This window comes from Parasteatoda tepidariorum, chromosome 4, assembly GCF_982258835.1.
Source record: "Parasteatoda tepidariorum strain Cologne lab strain chromosome 4, Ptep-v5.0, whole genome shotgun sequence".
Taxonomy (NCBI): domain Eukaryota; kingdom Metazoa; phylum Arthropoda; class Arachnida; order Araneae; family Theridiidae; genus Parasteatoda; species Parasteatoda tepidariorum.
This window is the reverse complement of record NC_141758.1, coordinates 44,489,569-44,511,524: the sequence shown is the minus strand read 5'-3', so window position 1 is coordinate 44,511,524 and position 21,956 is coordinate 44,489,569. Positions and strand designations below refer to the sequence as shown.

Here is a 21,956-nt window from a genome sequence, read left to right as displayed (position 1 = left end):
GTTTTGTTCATTTTCCTAAAATATCACGTCCATAATTTAATCAGTTTCAAAACAATGTCAGGTTATATATTCTTTGGACTAGTGTTTTGATCAAAATAAGATTTTTTTTAAAAATTTTTAGATTTTTATGATTAACCCTTATATTAACTTAATATATTTTTGAATAATAGAAGAATATATTTTGATGAATTTTAATATATATATATATATATATACATATATTTATAGAAATCCAAGAAAAGGAGAAAAAAGTTCTTCCCTCTATTAACAAATCAAATCTCATTTAGTCTTATATTACAAAGTATATGAAGATATCCACTTAAGTTGCGTTTAGGACTGTCCAAATAATTTGAAATGACATTTATTTAAATTTAAGCGGATTATAAACATTCTTATACAGTTATTTAATTAAAATTTCATCCTCCAGTAATTCATAGCTCGCTTAATATGTAGTGCATGTATCTAATTAACATAAACTAACTATTAAGTCATTGCCTGATATGTTCATCTTTGAATGTAAATTAAGTCAAACATTGCTGTCTTTAACAATTAAATTTATTTCAGACAAGGCCTTCAGTAGTTAAAAGTAAAGTTTTTGATTTCTACCTCATAACCACCTTGTTAACCTTGGTACGAAAAACAAAAAGTTCGCTGATCAATTTATACTTGATAAATGCGAGCCCACGTTTTCGGAGTTCCGTTTTCTAAAGAATGCGGACCTTAAATCCGAAATTGCATGACGGAATGATAAAAGACATTGAAATCAACCAACACATTTCAAAATAAAATCAGAGAGAAAATGACCAGGTGTTATGTTAAAAATGATAAGACTGGCAATTCATCAATTCTACATTTCTTTAAATTTTGATGAAGGTTTAATCATCCTTCAACACTGAAGTAGCTTGATTAAATAAGTTAACAATGAATAGGTCAGTGAAGTTAATTGTCTCCTTATTTTTGATATCCCAAACTATATCAGGTATGCTAAGTTTTATTACATAATATTTTAATAAGTAATTCTTTTTTATACTAGACAATTAAGACTTGGAAAAAAAAGATAAAATTTTTATGATAAAGAATTAAGACATAAAAAAAAAAGACAAAAATTTTAATGAAAATGAAAAATTTTATGAAATACATATGTGTTTCGGTGAAATCAAAGTATTTTCTTATAGAGTAGACTTTATGATTTTTAATGTCCCACTAAAACATTATAAATATATAATTTTACAATGTGCAGAAAGAAATAAAATAAATATTTTTTTAATAAAAATTGATCACTTTGACCTTGAATGATTTTTGATCTAATGATTGCGTCTTCATGACTCAATCTTTCTTAATGGTTTGAGGAAGTGACCTCAAATATGCTAAATAATTAGTGCAGACAATATTTTAAGTCACAAAATCAGGCACAGAAATGCAAAAAGTAAAATTAACATTAGGTGTCAAAACTTTGGACCGCTCGCCTGACCAAACTATTGGGATTATATTTCCCAGATTGCGGCTACGCCCTATAATTTTAAGATCAGAAATCCGAAGCTGTCAAAAAAAAAAATTTTTTTTTAAATTTATTTAGAGAACGTACACTTTTGTATCTGATTCTGTAACTCAAAATATCGTCTGAACTAATTAATTTGCATATTTGAGGTCATCCCCTCAAACAATTGAAATTGAGACCTAGAACGTGAAGATCCGATCATTAGATCAAAAGTTATTTAGGGTGGCCAGTATTTTGCCCGAATTGTATTGAAACAATTGAAAAAATATAAAATACAACATAAAATTCGTTCTCCTAAAAGACATCAAATTGAACGGTCAACATTGATCATCTTAAATTATTTAGTTATTATGTCGCATGTTGCCTAGACGTGCGACTCAGAAATCTTTTTCAAAACTGTTTATCTATTTATAAATTACGCTCTACTACACACTATTTTCAATTTGTTCTTTTAAATGCTTTCGAATTGTTTACTTTGGTTATTAAAAATATTTTAAACAGAAAGAGGAATCAGTTTGCGCAGTCCATTTAGAAAAAAAGTGACCCTTTTCAGGAGAATATGAAATCAAATATTTTTTGTTAGTAGTTTGTGATTTATTCAAAGTTTTAACACCAGTGTTGGCTTGAAGCCCATCCAGTTGAAGATCGATGGATACCAGCTTGTCCTAGAAGTAAAGGCGTTCGGTGCACAATGCCGACATTATTGTTACCATCATGCTGTTGTTATTTTCGAAATTGTGATCTTAACTTCCATGATCCCTTGGTCAACAAACTGGTTGTTGTGGAAAAGCTTTACTTTAAAAAATAAATTGCAGATTGCTTCTTCGTAAGCGAAAATCCATTTATTAGATAAGAAATTATTAAAGTGCTCTGGTTTTTATTTTGCTCAAAAACGCACTATCGAAAGAAATAATGATGATTATAAGCGAGTTTTCGATAACTCCGCAAAGGTGTTATAAGCATATTCAGATAAAAATCTTTCATCTTTCTAATCTAGTAATCTCTCATGTTTTTATGTTACGAAATTTTTTTTAAGCGAATTAAAAAAAAAATTATAAAATTTATGTATCTAAAGATAATATGAGACAAAAACAATTTTAAGTAAATATTTATTATTTTATTTAATAATGATCAAAAAAATTTTGAATTATAAAATATAAAATTTTTTTTTACGTTACTATTTTAAAGAATGTAATTAATTTTACATGGCAAAAATACGAGAGAAATCGTTCCAATTGTTCTTGATAAATCGATTTTTTTAAATAATTATAACCGTCGATGAACAGCCGAGCCAATTTTTGGGTTTACGAATGCTAATGTTCAACTCCGTAGCCTTGTAATTTTGAACCCAATCTAGAAGACAAGGGAACTTCTGGATCAAGTATTAAGAAAGATTTGCCTTCATGGAGGGCTTTTTGGTGAAACTAACCCGCATTTGCGTTATATTGAGAGGAAGAGCACGAGAGCCACCCACTGTTAGTCTGACGGCAAGGGGACTCTAACCCATGATACATCTACCACTGACGATAGTTCACATCAGCACTTTGGACGGTGCAAGCCGGATGCGGAATTCGTATCGACCAGCCATCGCCGGGATCGAACCCCCGTTCACCTCATTGGAAGGCGAACGCTCTATCCCCTGAGCCATCGCGGCTCTGATAAATCGAATTTTAAAAAAGCAGTATTTTTAGTTCCCCAGATACTGCGAAATAAGCAAAAAGTTAAATTAACATTAAAGGGGTCAAAACTTTGGACCGTCTTCCTAACAAACTACTGTGATCATATTTCCTAGTTTGTGGCTCCTCCTCCCCCATATTTTGAGCACCACAAATCTGAATCAGTCGAAAAAAATGTATATTTATTTAAAGAAAGTACGTTTTTGCATCAAATTTCGAAACTTAAAATATCGTCTGCACTAATTAACTAGTGCAGACGATAATTTTCGTAATTCTCGCTCCTATAATTTTCGATAAATCCACAGAAGTTTTATAAACACACTCAGAGATAGATTTTTCCTTTTTTTAATCCAGTTATATGAATAAAATGCACATATCTCTCACGTTTTTTGGTTCAATGTTAATAAAATTGTTCTAAATATTAAATTGTTTCAGGTATTTCTTCCATAGACACAATCCTTTTTTCGTGCCATTTCGTGAGAGGCACTTGTGACATGAAAAATGAAGAAAGAGCAAGGGCATTTTGGCAAAATGAATATTTGCATAAAGGAAGAAGAATGGGTAAAATCATTTGTCTAATTTTCATTGATTTGTAAATTATTATTAATATTGATTTTAAGTAACAAATATTAAAGAAGAAAGAAAGTATAAAATCATTGCTTGTTAAATTACTATATAATATAAATTTATCTATTGCTACTAAATTTCTTATTATATTACTTTTTTAATATGATTAATTTCACTCATATATTGATTTATTATTAATAATAAATTTTACAGCGAATTTTAATCAATATTGATTCTACAAACATTGAAGAAAGAATGAGAACAAATAAGAGAAAGGAAGCATCAATTAAATTAATTTCATCTTTGAAACTAAATAACATATTATTTTGTTAAATGAAACAAGGATAAAAAGTGTCCGCTTATTTGTTAGGTACAATAGCTCATTATCAGCGCATCACAATTTAGGAAAAGTCTTTTTTTAAAAAAAAAAAAAAAAAAAAAAAACCTTTAGCGCAGAATTTTTATGAAACATATTTATCATACTTTTTCATTATTTTGTATTAATTTAGGTCAAAATAAGTGAAAAACATTACATTTATTATTTTAATAATTTATGGTTATGAAATACCGCATGAAACACCAGTGTCCTTGTCTGCGTTAAAAGTTATATTGTTAAGTTACATTTACAAACAATAATTTTTTAAATTTGCACTAATTTAGATTTATGAGAAACAGTCATTTATCACTGAAACTTTTTAACTTACAAAATCAATTATTGATAAAAATTTGTATAAAAATGAAAAAAATTAAAAATTTCTCTCACTTATTTTTTTTCTTGGATTTTATATTTTAATGCAAATATAATTCCGATATAAATCTAACAGATTTTTTTTAGCAAGTTTAAGGCTATTTTTTTATGATTAAAAAGTACCAAAAAATATTTTTGCTTGTAATCAGAGGATCAGAAAAAAACATATTAAAGGACACCGGTGTCCTATCTGCGTGAAAGAGTTAAACGTATTTATTAAAATGAATGGAGAAAATGTGTTTCGCTTTTCGTTTATTTTTCATTGTCAAAAACTTGTTAAAAAATTTCTTTTCTTTTTAGTTGGTTGATTTTTTATATACATGCATAATAAAAACACTTTTTATTATAATAAAAAATAAATGATAATGCTGTAACGTCAGCCACGATGTATTTAATAGATGAAACGTAATAAAATTAAAGTTTTAAATTCATGATTAAAAGAGAATGCGATAAGAAAATGTCAGAATTATTGATTTGAGACATCTTCATATCTATCCTATAACTCTTGGAAATTGCTTAAGACTACAGCTAATTTTAGTACTATAAAACAAAGTCAATATATAATATCGTAATTCAGGGTGAAACAATTATACAATCTTACTTCGTTTCCACACATTTTCAATATCACATCATTGATCAAGCAATTATTATAAATTGAAAATGTTGATATTGAAAGAATTTAGAAAATAAGAATACTCTTAAATTAACGATCAAATACTTTTAGATGTTAGAAGCGTTAATAAAGATTCAAATGTTGACATTAATTCTGTTCAACAATACAGTTTTAAAATTTTATTTTCCACCGGCAAAGTACAGCCGACAGGCGCTGGTTTTACAGCTTTAAATGCTCATCTAAGTAGCCTTGTAATATTGAACGAATCTTGAAACCAACCTACAAGGCGACTCCTGAATCGAGCATTGTGTCAAAGCAGACTCACCTTCATGCAAAAAATTTAGACTGAAATTACTTCCCCTCATTTGCGTTGCATGGAGAGAAAACCACGGGCACCTCTTCTCAGGGGATTCAAAACCAAACTCCGTGTATGATTGAGGTTATATCCATACATGTATAATCAAATGTATCACATATAATTATCAGCCAGCACTGTGGTCAGTACTAGCAGGAAGCAGTATACCTGCATCGTCTCACTGAGAACTTTATCCATCACAACTCTTAATTCTAAAGAAGTGCTTATTAAATCTGTTGTAGAAATTTATATTTTGTTATCACGCAAAATCACTGATCATTCAAGTGCCCAAAAATTATAAACTCACGTAGTTATGATAAAAATCCGATATAAATTTGAGTAAAGAAATTTTTTTTTTTAATCACTGTGACATTAGGTCACAGCCTAATTTATAAATATCCTGTTTTTTTTAATCAATAATACTAATTCTGTTGACTTAATTTATAATTTTGTAATACATTTTTTTATTTCATCATATTTCTTTAGCCCCGTAAGCGGTAGCGCAATTTGGACATTCTCCCCCTAAAATTCCTTACCAGCTCCTTAAAGAGCCCCTTTCTTTCGAGAAGTTTCCACCCTTTTTTTTCTGAGAATTCCACTGGTTGTCGGCATCTTTCATCTCCGCGTGTATGTTGTGTTTCTCAACCGTAACTGTTAACGTATAATCAATTTTTCGTCTCAACTCGTGATTTTTAGATAATTTAACTTTAACTTGCACAACATGCACTACAACTTCAACTTTAAGTTTTTGTATCTTATAAAAAGGAAGAGCGCGAAAGACGAAATTGCTTTCGATAATTTGATGGTCAGATAACTTGCTGCCCTCCGCTTAACGGAGTTTTAATATTTTTTTGCTCCCACCTCCCTAAGGTGGAGAAGCTTTTTTTGGAAGAATGGCTTCCTTGCGCCATCTTTTTTTGATGTTTGGCTTTGTTCTCTGAAAATAACTCATCTACCGCCATGTTGCAAATCTGCTGTCCTTGTCATTGTCGCTGATTTATGCCTACTAAAGAATTTTCCTGATAAATTGGATTTATGCCTACTAAAGAATTTTCCTGATAAATTGGATTTATGCCTACTAAAGAATTTTCCTGATAAATTGGATTAATGCCTACTAAAGAATTCTCCTGCTTATAAATCTCCAGCTTTTTAAGATGACCCTCTGACCAGCCACCGACAGTGATGGAAATCATTCACAGTCATTTTCTAACTTCATGATCGGGATACCTCCTGCTTATTAATCTCTTCAAAAAAAAATCTCAAAAAGAATGTCGGCAGCTTTCCCTTTCCGAGAATAAGTTCTAACTCCTGTTCCAGTTATCACTAGTTACCACAGTTTTAGGATGTGCCATTGATGATTCCTGACCTGATGTGCCTCAACATGATGATTTGTTTAACTTGTTTTCCTCCAATAAAACAATAATGATTTTTTTGAAAAAAGAACTGGACTAATTCCTTTTCACTAGCCAAGGATTTTTCTGTTTGTTTCATCCTAAACTGGATATCTTTTTTATGGAGAAGAAGGTATGTTTTTTTTAGAATATACTTGTTATCTTCTGGAACGTATTTTTGAAGAAGAAAATTTACTATTTTTCTGGGTTAGCCAAACTTCGTAAATGTACCACTAACTATGTTTCACCCGGCCATTAATTTTTAGTTTTTTTTTCTTTTTCTAAATTGTTATCATTCTTGCAACCTTTTCATTTTTATTCTATACCCAACCGTAACAGGGCATCTGGTGCCGTTCCGCTTTTCGGTTGGTGTATATAGTTTTTAACTATATTTATTTTGACCAGTGATTTCAAATTAAATTTTTTACTATGAGTAAAGTAAGATATTATTATTCAATGTTTAATACAATTAATTTCAATAAATTTCTTTAAGTTTGAAGTAGGAAATGAACTGTTTATTTCAATAGTTTTTGATTTAATAGCCAAATAAACAATAATAAATTATGCAATGTAATCAAATTTTTTAATAGACTTTATGTTTTGATTAGTTAATTAATATCTTGTTTTGGTTATTTACTAATTTGTTTCATACAATAACCAAATAGATAATTTTTTAAGTTGAAATAATAATAATTATTTGTCATAATTTCTGTAATTGAATATTACAATTGTTTTATAATAGTGATTAAAAATAACGATTTTGATTAGGATGATTAATATAAATATTTTTGATTAAATAATAAGTAGTAATTGGATAAGATTTGGTAAATAATTTTTCATATAACAAATTTGAAAATAAGATTCCTTTTATTCTATAAAATTGATGTTTACATAAATGGTTTGAAAATTTTTTTCACAGCAATTGGTTAAAATAAATAATCATTATTTAATATTTGGTAAATGTTAGGGGAAATAAAATTTTGTTTCATGCGCTTTTGAAATAGGTCATGTTTGATAATTTAATTGATTATTTTGTTGTAAGGTTATTGAATTGATTTTTAATATGAATCTTACTCTCCTATATTGATAAATTATTAGTGTTCTAATCTATTATAATACAATTACATATCTATAATTGGTTTGTTTTTAAAATTTTTGTTGGGTGTTTATTTGCACTTGGAAATAATTAATGACAATATTGTTTTTTCTAATGGTTGATATTTCTTGTTTATGCAAGTATATCGTTATATGATTAATAGTAATTTGAAGGGTTACCTAACCTTTTTAATTGTGTTTTTCTTGATATTTAAGTTTATACATTATTTTCATGAGGTTATCAAAAGGTTACAATTAGTAATAATACCTGTGTAATTGATACTTTTATTATTTAAATTTTTTTTTTTCATTAGATGACCCCAATTCAAACCCGTAATAGAACGTATTCTAATCCAATAATTATGCCTGACAACGTAAATAACATAGAGGCCAATAGGCAAACCCCTAAATTCAATTTCAATAGTCCAGAATTTTCTGGAAATTCTCAGAATGTAGAGTGGTTCCTGAACCAAATTAAAGATCTAGTAAAATTAAATCAATTTGATAATCCGGCTGCATTATACTTATTAAAATCAAAATTGTCTGGGGCTGCTCTCACTTTTTTTCAGAATTCACCTGAATGTAGGGTGGTCACAAAGTTCGAGGATGCATGTCAGCTGCTTCAAAATTTTTTCAAACAAGAAGATTCTTCCTCGGCTGACTTGGCAAAATTTCAGGCAATCAGCCTTTTGCCCTCTGAAACTATCAAAAATTTAGAATATAGGATAGATTCTCTTGCCCATAAGGCATATAACTTTATAAATGACCAAACTGCTTTGTCTCGGATAAAAGCCATGCAGTTCTTATCTGCAATCCCTTTGCACCTTAAGGAGACTATTCTCATTGAGGGAATACAAGATTACCGCGAGATGGTCAAAAGGGCCAATCATATTGTGACAATTCAACAATCTTTAGCTGGATCGGCTACTCCTTTAGTCGCAGCTCATGCGGTGACTCAGTGTGCTTCTGCTGCACCTGATCAGCTCACCTTAATTTCAAAACAACTCGAAATGCTGACAACAAAAATTGAGACTATGCAGTCTAATTGTAATATATGTTCGAAACCCCACAGCACTAAATTATGTCCCCTTTTACTTCACCCTGTACAGAACCAGGATCGGGTTGGACATGAACAACCTCGCCCAACTCCAAACCTTAACTGTGCTTTCTGTAATAGGTCTGGGCATATCATGAGTGAGTGTCGAACGTATCTCAGACATTTAAGACAAAATTCATTTGGGCCATTGGCGATGCATTCTTTTCCGCCACAGTTCCCCATGGTTTCTCCCAGGTTCACTGCACCGCAGTATCCACCACCACCGATTCCTAGTCAAAATGAACAATTTAGACCGAGGGTTAATAATACTAATTATAGAGGTAACAATCCTTTAAACTCTCGCAGGAGGCAGTAGGGGATGGCCCTGTCTTCTCATCCACCAAACCATCCAAAATTTTTGATATAAATGAGTTTATGTCAAAATCGATGCATAACTCAAATGTTACCATTAGGGAGTTTTTGACTAACTGTAACTATAAAGAAAATACTGAACACATAAATATTGTTTCACATGAAATTAATCTTCCTACAATTGCTTCTAGCTTTAAAAATGTTAATGTAAATTTTCTACTCGATAGTGGGTCGTCAGTCTCATTATTGACATTAGATACTTTCAATGCAATCAGGGCTCATAATAAAGTAAAATTCTTATCAAGAAAAGTCCAAATAAGAACAGTTAATTCTCAGCTTCAATTCTCGGCGTGTGCTGAAATTTCCTTTAAAATCCATAATAATTTTTTTCGACATCAATTTTTTATTGCAGATATTAAGAGGGAATTCTAGGTTTTGATTTTCTAAGAACACATAATGTTCTTATTAAATTCCAAGACGAGTTGGTGCAATTTAGTAATTTTTGTATTCCTTTAAATAATTTTGATAAGTTAGCTTCTAATCATACCAATAATGAACAGATTGATGTAGTTTTAAAAAATAAACTCACAATTGAGCCAGGCGAGACTGCCATTGCCCATTTAAGAATTAATTCTTTTGCTAATCAAACAAATCAAGAGGTGTATTTCACACCTACTTATAATTCAAATATTAATATTCATCCTTCTATTAATGTTGTTGACAATAATGTGTTTAATACAATAATCCAAAATAATTCTGATAACACTGTTCATTTAAATAAAGGCTTGAATATAGGTTATATTATTTGTAATTTTGTTGTCCAAAATAGTAATGATGGTAATAATGTAGATTTAAATGATTGTACTAATCTAGAACAGTGTAATTTAATTACTGCTTCTCAGGATATTTTAAATTTAAGAAAAGATGAACTAAAATCTACTGATTTTGATTTAGCACATTTAGACACTGATCAAAGATTAATTCTTCAAAACATTTTATTGGAAAATTTTGCTGCATTTTCTAAAACCATAAAAACTTTAGGATCGTGTGGTTCCCTCTTTAACATTGAAAAATGACAATGCAATAAAAACCTTACCATTTGAAATTCCATACGCTTTAAGGGATGACATTAAACAAGAATTAGATGAATTAGTGGAAGCCGGGATTATTCATAGGCATGTTAGCCATTGGGCTGCTCCGCTAGTCTTAGTCAAAAAGAAAAACTCAGAAAATAGTCAGGGAAAACCTAAGTATCGTTTAGCCTTGGACTTAAGATTACTTAATGCAGTGGTAGAAAGCTCCACTTACCCTTTGCCTAAAATAAGCACGATAATTAATGAAATTTCTTCTTATAAATTTTTCACTAAGTGTGATATTCGAGAAGCCTATAGGCAGGTTATGCTTCCTGAACACCTACAGGACATACTAACTTTTACTACTCCTTTTGGATCCTTCGCTAATAGACGACTCGTTTTTGGCCTCAAAACGGCAGCGAGTACTTTCCAGGCTTTAGTAGACCTAATTATTGAGGAATTAAATACTGAGGGTATTAAAGGTATCCACGCTTATCAAGACGATTTCCTAATCGGAGCAAATTCCTTTGAGGAAATGACTAATAGAATATCAGCGTTACTTAAAATTTTAACTAAATATAACTTAACTTTAGCTCCTAATAAATGTTCTTTCTTTAAAGATTCTGTTGAATATCTCGGTTTTGTAATTTCCCATAAGTGTATAACCCCTACTTCATCCAATATAGCCAAAATTACTTCATTTGCTACCCCTCGTAATGCCAAACAGGTTAAGAAGTTTATAGGTGTGTGTGGCTTTTATCGCCATTTAATTCCAAATTTCGCCCAATTAATTGCTGTGTTGACTAAAGTTGCTACTAAGCAATCTAAATTTAAATGGAATGACGAACAACAGCGGGCATTTGATGCATTACAGAATGCATTTTTTTCTAAACCTTTTGTTCAGTTACCCGATTTCAGTAAACCGTTTTTCCTAAATACTGATGCGAGCAAATTAGGCATTTCAGCAGTTTTGATGCAGGAGCATGAAGGATCTCTTCGCCCTGTCTCTTTTTTTAGTAAGGCTTTGTCCAAGTCTGAGAAAAACTATCCCACCATCAAATTGGAGCTTTATGCAATTTTTAAGGGTGTTACAGCATTTAAATCTTACCTCTATAATAGAAATTTTACAATTCTGAGTGATAGTAAACCCCTAAAACATTATCGCAAGGTTACATCACCTGCTGATATTATCACACGTTGGTTGCTTGCTTTGAGTGAATATACCTTTGAGTTTATACATATACCTGGTCATGAGAATGTGTTAGCCGACTGGTTTAGTCGTTCTCCTGATCCAAATTTTTGTCAACCTGCTTTAAATAGTAATGATTCTGAACTAATTTTACCTTTCACTGATATAAATGAAGACCATGTAATTCATGCTTTAACTAATAATGACTCCCCTCTTGAAATTTCTTTAGACACATTTAAATCGGAACAATGTAAAGATCAAAATATTCAGGAAATTATTTCTCTTTTAAACAATCCCACGTTAATTAATCAATCTAAGACTGAACATTTCTTTTTAAATGATGGTATATTAATGTATGCCACTGAGGTTTTTCCTCATAAACACAGAATTGTAGTTCCAAATTCATTAAAATCTAAAGTGTTAAATATTTGTCATGTTTCCCATTCTGGTATTCAAAAGACGTATGAGCTTGTGTCTAAAAGATATTTTTGGAAAAATTGTTACAGTGATACCTGTAATTATGTTAAGTCTTGTGAATTATGTATTAAACATAAACAGTCTGCGAGCAAGCCTGCTCCTTTAAAATCAATGTGGCTACCTCAGAGGCCTGGACAATTTGTCTCAATGGACATTGTAGGACCCATTAAGAATTGTGGATATATTTTTTAACTTTCATAGATCATTTCTCTAGACATTTAATTTTAAACCAACTAGTCAATTTAACCACTGAGACTGTTTCTAAACATTTAATGAATTATATTACTCATTATGGTAGAATGTTATACCTATTAACAGATCTAGGCACTCAGTTTAAAGCTGAGGTTTTTGAATTAATCAATAAAAAGTTAGGCATAAAATTAGCCCATAGCAGTGCTGCTCATCCTCAAAGTAATGGAATGAGTGAACGCATTAATCAAGCTATTAAGTCTTCTGTTTTAACTTTACATGAGAAAGGTGTGTCATTTGCAACCAGCTTATTAATTCACCAAAATATATACAATGGTTCAATTCACTCTTCAACCAAATTCACCCCTAACTTACTTCATTTTGGTCGTAATTTGGCCTTAATTTTTGATTGTTTTGAAACTAGTGTTGAACCAATACATTTGGATAAATCTCACTATTTATTGGAGACCTTAAATGAGCTCAATATTGCATATGAAAATGCTTACCATAATTCTGAACGAGCTCAAGTCAAACAAAATTCGAGACAAGGTGCGAAAGCAAAATTAAGATCACTAAATATTGGTGATATTGTCTACTTAAAACATACTAATGTGTTTAAACCTAAATTTGATGGTCCGTTTACTATTTTGTCAAAATTTAATGATGTGGATTATGTCATACAACTTTTGGACAATACGAAGGCACCTAAACTAACTGTTCATATAGACCGTTTACGTCTATGTCCTCATAGAAGGCAAAATTTGCTTTTTCATCCCTCTTTGGATACCTCCCCTAGTGTAATTGATAGTGATATCACCCTCCCTAAGGCTTGTCCTTACAATTTAAGAAGTAAATAATTTTTTTCTAATAAATTTTGTTTGAATGTAACATTGTTATGTGTGATGGGTGTTATTTGGGTATCGGTGTATATGATGCTGGCCGTCATATCCGCGGAACATCGGGATCCTGTAGTACTTGTCAGGCAATACCAGTGATTTCTTTGGTTAAATTTTTTTGGTAAAATTTTTTTGGTATACAGTTCTTGTAACTAATTTTGTCAATAGTTCTAACATTTTTTAATTGAATGAGGTATTCAAATTGTGATATGGTTTGTATGGTGGATGATGAGCAGTGCCCTCCTTTTTGCGACTCTACAAACTTATAACTATGGGTTCGTGTTTGTGGTTGTTCATGTCTAACTGATTGCAATTTTTTAACAAATATTTCATGTTAATATTTGTTTTTTTTAAATTACTTAAACACATAATTGTAATTAATTAATGACGTCTGATTTTCGAATGCCAATTTTTTTGTTTTTCGACCCTGTAGTTCTGTACAGTATTTTTTTTCCTTTTCTAGTATGTCATAAGTCACTCTTATTACATACAAATTTTTTTTGGATTTTTGCAGAGAGTGAATTCTCTTTGCATAATGTATACAAGTACACCTCATTGTACATCTCAAGGTGTCACAACGGTTGTTATGATTTTTTATTGTTTTGTGTTATGTTGTTTTATACAAAATTGTTGATGCTGAGTTTGTTAATTGTATATTGTTCAGCAATTTTTGTTAGGTAATGCTTTTTGTAAGCAATGTGTCAAGGCCTTGTTTTGTGTTTGTTTTGTTTTTAGCAGTTTTTTTTGGTCAAAGTTCTGTGAGTCAATTTGTTTTTTTAAGTGTTAAAATTCCTTGCAGTTTTTGTTAAGTTTAATGTTTTGCCTAGGCTTTTCCTGTTACAACTAGTAAATTTAATTGAAAATTTTTTAAATTTTTTTTTCAAGTCTAAAATTAATAATTTTAATGCACTTATTGCTCTCACTAATGACTTTGATTTGTTTCAGGTATACAGTTTGATGTGTACTAATTTTTTGTCGTTTTAACTCGGATTACTACTTATCAATCTTGTTTGATTGGTTTCAATTTTTTTTCTCAAAATTCACTTAATGGATTGATGTACAAAATGTTGTACAAAGTTTTTTTGTTCGTTTAAGCTCGGAGTATTGTCAGTCTACAATGGTAGCCTGATTTTTTTTCGTTTGTTTGCAATTTTTAAATTTTTTTTCATAATAATTTCCAGCAAACAAATCAATTTTTTTTCAATTCCTTCTTACAAGGAATAATTTGAGTTAATGTCCTTTACCTCAAAAATTGTTTTTCCACTATTACTAAGTGAGATTTTTTTTTTTTTTTTTGAATAATCAATTATCCATTTTACCTCCTTAATGTTATTTTATTTGGAGAAGATTTTCTCAGTCTACTTCATGTAGCCTGAATTTTTTTATACGGGTGTTATTGCACTTATAGGCATTCACATGCATCAAGGCATATGTTGTTTAAGTTTAATTTATAGTACATGTGTTGACGATTCTGTGTCAAAATGTTTGTTTTCATTTAGCAAACAATTAAGATTGTTGTGTGTTTTTTTCGTCCATTTATCAAACAATTAACATTGTTTTGCCTTTTCACTAATCAAGATGCAGCCATGTAAAGCTGCTTATATGTATGTGTTATTATGTGTTACTAGTTCTTTGTATGTCTTATGTTTGAGGCACAGCTTTTCTCATTTCAGACTCTTACTATCAAAAGTTTTGATATAGATTGTTATGTAAACATCTGACTATTTGTAAGTGGAGTAGTGGTGAACTGGAGTTGCAGGCTGTTAGAACTTAATTTCATTTATAAATTTTTTTGGCAAAAAAAAAAAAAAAAAACAAAAAAAAAAAAAAAAAAAATTTTTCTTCAAATTTTTTTTCTGCAGTGGGGGGTATAATGTGACATTAGGTCACAGCCTAATTTATAAATATCCTGTTTTTTTTAATCAATAATACTAATTCTGTTGACTTAATTTATAATTTTGTAATACATTTTTTTATTTCATCATATTTCTTTAGCCCCGTAAGCGGTAGCGCAATTTGGACATTCTCCCCCTAAAATTCCTTACCAGCTCCTTAAAGAGCCCCTTTCTTTCGAGAAGTTTCCACCCTTTTTTTTCTGAGAATTCCACTGGTTGTCGGCATCTTTCATCTCCGCGTGTATGTTGTGTTTCTCAACCGTAACTGTTAACGTATAATCAATTTTTCGTCTCAACTCGTGATTTTTAGATAATTTAACTTTAACTTGCACAACATGCACTACAACTTCAACTTTAAGTTTTTGTATCTTATAAAAAGGAAGAGCGCGAAAGACGAAATTGCTTTCGATAATTTGATGGTCAGATAACTTGCTGCCCTCCGCTTAACGGAGTTTTAATATTTTTTTGCTCCCACCTCCCTAAGGTGGAGAAGCTTTTTTTGGAAGAATGGCTTCCTTGCGCCATCTTTTTTTGATGTTTGGCTTTGTTCTCTGAAAATAACTCATCTACCGCCATGTTGCAAATCTGCTGTCCTTGTCATTGTCGCTGATTTATGCCTACTAAAGAATTTTCCTGATAAATTGGATTTATGCCTACTAAAGAATTTTCCTGATAAATTGGATTTATGCCTACTAAAGAATTTTCCTGATAAATTGGATTAATGCCTACTAAAGAATTCTCCTGCTTATAAATCTCCAGCTTTTTAAGATGACCCTCTGACCAGCCACCGACAGTGATGGAAATCATTCACAGTCATTTTCTAACTTCATGATCGGGATACCTCCTGCTTATTAATCTCTTCAAAAAAAAATCTCAAAAAGAATGTCGGCAGCTTTCCCTTTCCGAGAATAAGTTCTAACTCCTGTTCCAGTTATCACTAGTTACCACAGTTTTAGGATGTGCCATTGATGATTCCTGACCTGATGTGCCTCAACATGATGATTTGTTTAACTTGTTTTCCTCCAATAAAACAATAATGATTTTTTTGAAAAAAGAACTGGACTAATTCCTTTTCACTAGCCAAGGATTTTTCTGTTTGTTTCATCCTAAACTGGATATCTTTTTTATGGAGAAGAAAGTATGTTTTTTTTAGAATATACTTGTTATCTTCTGGAACGTATTTTTGAAGAAGAAAATTTACTATTTTTCTGGGTTAGCCAAACTTCGTAAATGTACCACTAACTATGTTTCACCCGGCCATTAATTTTTAGTTTTTTTTTCTTTTTCTAAATTGTTATCATTCTTGCAACCTTTTCATTTTTATTCTATACCCAACCGTAACAGGGCAATCACTAAAAGCTATTTTATGATACAGCACAGGTTATCAGGTGTTAAACTCGACATTTTCTTCACAAAATTTTTTACATATTTATTTTTTCTCGAGATTTTAAATAATTTATGTCGAATCAGGAATGCATCTGAGAGAGCAAACTAAACTAAGTCTAGTTGAAATAATTTTAAGTTGACTGAAATATGAATAATTAGTATTATTCACTTAAATTGAGTCTCGGTGAAATAATGTTACACTGACTGCAACATGAAATGTGAATAATTATTATGAAAACAATTTTCTTCTTCTTTCAGGTTATGCTATGGTTGTAAGAGGGAATGAGGCTAAGAATAATTTTGCGAGATTTCAAACACCTTTTATCACAACAACGGGAATAACACAAGGTTGCATAAAATTCAAATACTTCATAGAAGGCAGAACTCCGGCATCCATTGCTGTCATAAAACAAGGCGCTGTCACACAATATTTATTTGCTACTGCACGCAGAACTGAAGACAAATGGGAAGTGGCAGAAATCGATGTGGAATTTTTAGGAGATCAAGTAATGGTAAATATTTTAACGTACTCTCAAACGATTTAGTACGTATTAAGTTTTGTATTATTTTAAGTTAAGGTACGTATTGTCAATTGATAATCAGTAAATTTGAATACCGTGTTTCTCCTTACAGTTTTGAGCTTAACCCAGAAGATTAAGGAGCTATTGAATTAAGTATCGGAGAACTGAGTATAAATAAAGTGAATTAACGAATGTGAAAAATGATAAGATACAGTGGTTACAAATTTAGATAGGTTGGACACATAACAAGGATTGAGAATTGCAGAGTAAATTTGGAGAAGTCCTCGTAAGCCGCTAGGCATGCTTCTCTATTATGGACAGGCTGTTGGTGCGCTTGCATCCATGCTTCGATTTAGCCTTTTCACTACTGAAGTATAAAAGAATTTAGCAGGGGAAAAAAAATGCGTATAAATATATTTTTTACAGTTTCAAATTTCTATTTTTATATAACAATAAGAAAATATAAATCATACTGTCAGTGGGCTAATAATTTTAGGTACACATACATGGACCTTAGCTCTTAACAAGTAAAAGATAATAAATATTTCAAATGTTAAACTGTAACAAAAGTAGGAACAAGCGTATATGTTGTAACATTATGGTCTATTTAAATACAATAATAAATAGATTTAAATGTAATTAAAAAAAACGAAATTTTTTCTAAGTACACAGCAATACTGCTTTTAATATAAGTTACAGCCGACCGGCCTGTGTAGGGGTTAGAAAACTGCCCTTGCATCAGAAAGGTTCTGGGTTCGAATCCCGGGCAAGGCATGGATGTTCTTTCCTTCTCTGTACTATCGGTGGGAGCAACGTTGGCCCACAATTTCTGAGGGGCCTCAAAAAAAATAGTAAAAGGTTTAATGAAAGGTGGGCTAGCTTTGTGTTGGTTTAAGTATTAAATAAAAATCAGTGACTTGTAGCAAAAATCACTGATTTCAATTGTTTGTGGCCACCAAACTATTTTTATTTTAATATAACATTATTTTGTTGTTTTATATTTTGCTTTAATTTATCTAAGAAAAATAATTTTCAGTTGTCTGCTTTCAAAATTTCTCAGTTGTCTGTTTCTCTTGAATCATACAGTCAATAGATTCTTTTTTATTGTTAGGACTACTCTTCAGTAATTTAATTACAAAATATCTTGTAAGGGGCCCGGAAAATTTGGTAGGCCTTGGGCCTGAATTTGTCTTGATCGGTCCCTGGGTACACATACGTGGAACTACATGTTATTGACAGGATTATTTTTTAAATATTAAGTAATTATAAATTTAAGAGCTTCATACAAATCAGAATTTCTAAGTCAAGAGAAAAAAATTATTTTTAGGATAACTAAATTACATAATATTTAAAATTACTATTGTTTTCGACCACGTGAATTTTGTGTCATTTTTCGAAAATCACTTCGATTTATGTTGAATTCTACCCAAATAACTTTCATTTTCTGCATGTCTTGGAATCCCCATAAAGCTTAAACGCCCACGAATGTTTTCAGTGAGGGTAATTGCTGAAAATAGTTTTTAAAAAAAAGGGTCAGATTTTGATGTATTGTCGTAGCTTATTGATTTGGTGATTAACACGCAGAGCTTACCAATTTGGCCGTCATATCAGTAAATTATGATAAAACGGCTATTATCGGGTCAATTTAACTGCAATTTTTGACGAAAAAAATTATTAAAAAATATAAAAGTAAGATAATTTAGATAAATAAAAGCACTGGTTTAAATACAGCAGGGGTGATTGTGAGTCCAACTCGAAAATCCTGAAAATTGTCTTGAGTAAAATCATTAATGACGCATTTCAAAAAATTAACGTGCTTATAAATTTAATTCATTGATATTTTCAAAACATGAAATTCAAAAATCAAATGCAGCATAATTTAAATGAATAATTATGTATAAGTTTACTTTTATCTCTAATCATATTTATTATTCTTCCAGAAAAAAAACATTTCCAAATAAAAGAGATGCCAAGTATAAATTCTAGTTCTAATATTTTTAAGTAAAATATACAAGAATTTTAATACATAAAGTGTACGATGATTTTTTGAAATTTCTGGACCTTGGATTTCCGGAAACTTCCCGATCGGGGTTAGCAAAGAATTAGGAATCTGGATTTTTTCCGGAGCACAATCATCTCTGAATACACATATACAGCTAGTTCATAATAGAGAAGCACCTTCAGGGTAATGACATTTTCGGCCATGTAGCTATGCAATTCTCAAACGTTATAATGGGCCTACTTCCATCTAAGTTTGCAACCACTGTTGTAAATCGCCCTATATAATATAGCTAAATAAATCAGTTTTTGTCCATTAAAATACGCATATTTTCTGTTTTGATACTGTTTGAACAAGTAATATCATAAGTGTTGTGATTAAGTAGGGAACATTCTACAGTGATCCGGGTTTAAAATAAATACTATGGAGTAGTTTTTTGAAGATGCTTAAAAATAAATAATGCTATATAAGAATTATTTTTAGGGTTCACCACTAAAAACAAGTTTAATAAAAAAAAGGGTTTAATGGCTTTCTTTTAAAGTTCAGTTTCTGTTGTAAATCAATTCTTTTCTATTATTCAACTTAATTTTTCAATACAAGTAGTAAGTAGGGAACATATAATCCGGGTTTAAAATAAATACTATGGAGTAGTTTTTTGAAGATGCTTAAAAATAAATGCTATATAAGAATTATTTTTAGGGTTCACCACTAAAAACAAGTTTAATTAAAAAAAGGGTTTAATGACTTTCTTTTAAAGTTCAGTTTCTGTTGTAAATCAATTCTTTTCTGTTATTCAACTTAATTTTTCAATACAAGTAGTAAGTAGGGAACATATAATCCGGGTTTAAAATAAATACTATGGAATAGTTTTTTGAAGATGCTTAAAAATAAATAATGCTATATAAGAATTATTTTTAGGGTTCACCACTAAAAACAAGTTTAATAAAAAAAAGGGTTTAATGACTTTCTTTTAAAGTTCAGTTTCTGTTGTAAATCAATTCTTTTCTGTTATTCAACTTAATTTTTCAATACAAGTAGTAAGTAGGGAACATATAATCCGGGTTTAAAATAAATACTATGGAATAGTTTTTTGAAGATGCTTAAAAATAAATGCTTTATAAGAATTATTTTTAGGGTTCACCACTAAAAACAAGTTTAATAAAAAAAAGGGTTTAATGACTTTCTTTTAAAGTTCAGTTTCTGTTGTAAATCAATTCTTTTCTGTTATTCAACTTAATTTTTCAATACAAGTAGTAAGTAGGGAACATATAATCCGGGTTTAAAATAAATACTATGGAATAGTTTTTTGAAGATGCTTAAAAATAAATGCTATATAAGAATTATTTTTAGGGTTCACCACTAAAAACAAGTTTAATAAAAAAAAGGGTTTAATGACTTTCTTTTAAAGTTCAGTTTCTGTTGTAAATCAATTCTTTTCTGTTATTCAACTTAATTTTTCAATACAAGTAGTAAGTAGGGAACATATAATCCGGGTTTAAAATAAATACTATGGAATAGTTTTTTGAAGATGCTTAAAAATAAATGCTATATAAGAATTATTTTTAGGGTTCACCACTAAAAACAAGTTTAATAAAAAAAAGGGTTTAATGACTTTCTTTTAAAGTTCAGTTTCTGTTGTAAATCAATTCTTTTCTGTTATTCAACTTAATTTTTCAATACAAGTAGTAAGTAGGGAACATATAATCCGGGTTTAAAATAAATACTATGGAATAGTTTTTTGAAGATGCTTAAAAATAAATGCTTTATAAGAATTATTTTTAGGGTTCACCACTAAAAACAAGTTTAATAAAAAAAAAGGGTTTAATGACTTTCTTTTAAAGTTCAGTTTCTGTTGTAAATCAATTCTTTTCTGTTATTCAACTTAATTTTTCAATACAAGTAGTAAGTAGGGAACATATAATCCGGGTTTAAAATAAATACTATGGAATAGTTTTTTGAAGATGCTTAAAAATAAATGCTATATAAGAATTATTTTTAGGGTTCACCACTAAAAACAAGTTTAATAAAAAAAAGGGTTTAATGACTTTCTTTTAAAGTTCAGTTTCTGTTGTAAATCAATTCTTTTCTGTTATTCAACTTAATTTTTCAATACAAGTAGTAAGTAGGGAACATATAATCCGGGTTTAAAATAAATACTATGGAATAGTTTTTTGAAGATGCTTAAAAATAAATAATGCTATATAAGAATTATTTTTAGGGTTCACCATTAAAAACAAGTTTAATAAAAAAAAAAGGGTTTAATGGCTTTCTTTTAAAGTTCTGTTTCTGTTGTAAATCAATTCTTTTCTATTATTCAACTTAATTTTTCAATACAAGTATTAATTTTTTTTAAAACTCTTTCACTTACTTTAAATCTTGCTACAGTAATTTTAAAATGATTCCTTCCTGACTAATTAACTTTTCAGTAAATAACTCTATAATTATAAATTTACTTAAAATACAAACAAACAAACATAAAGCAAAGCCAATATATGCCTAATTAATTTTCATAAAAAAAATTAATCTCAAAACCTCAAATGAAAAGTCATTTTGTTGAATTTAGTTTCATGTAATATTTTTATTTGATCACCAAATTTAAGGCATTATTATATTTTTTTAGTTCTACTTTGAAGCAGACACAAGAACTCAAGATTTTGGAAGCAGTTTGGTTGCATTTACAGATTTGGTCATTACTTCAAGCCCTTGTACACATAATCATTATGGTTAAATAGTTATTTAATTAAATCATAGAAGCAATGTGTAGTGCCAGTTAATGTAAAAAAGGCTGAATAAATTAAATTATTTAATCTTTGTAGCAAAAATAAACATTATAATTAATAGAATATATATGCACCATTGCATCAGTGATTTTCTTTACTAATGCATTAGGGATAGAAAATAAGGTCAAAGTTATAGTTAATGTAAGACAAATGCTTTACAAAATTTTTAATAATCAGTCAGTTAGTTTGAAAAAGTAAAT

At 29.9% G+C, this 21,956-nt stretch overlaps 1 protein-coding gene across 1 annotated transcript; it reads left to right on the top strand.

Moving 5' to 3' along the window:
- Nucleotides 1-772: 772 nt before the first annotated feature.
- LOC147810933 (uncharacterized) lies at nt 773-21,783 on the top strand. The gene is made up of 4 exons (XM_087161023.1): nt 773-979; nt 3,610-3,735; nt 16,715-16,968; nt 21,597-21,783. The coding sequence occupies exons 1-4, from the start codon at nt 922-924 to the stop codon at nt 21,702-21,704; spliced, it is 546 nt and encodes a 181-aa protein (XP_087017149.1). The 5' UTR covers nt 773-921; the 3' UTR covers nt 21,705-21,783.
- Nucleotides 21,784-21,956: the final 173 nt, after the last annotated feature.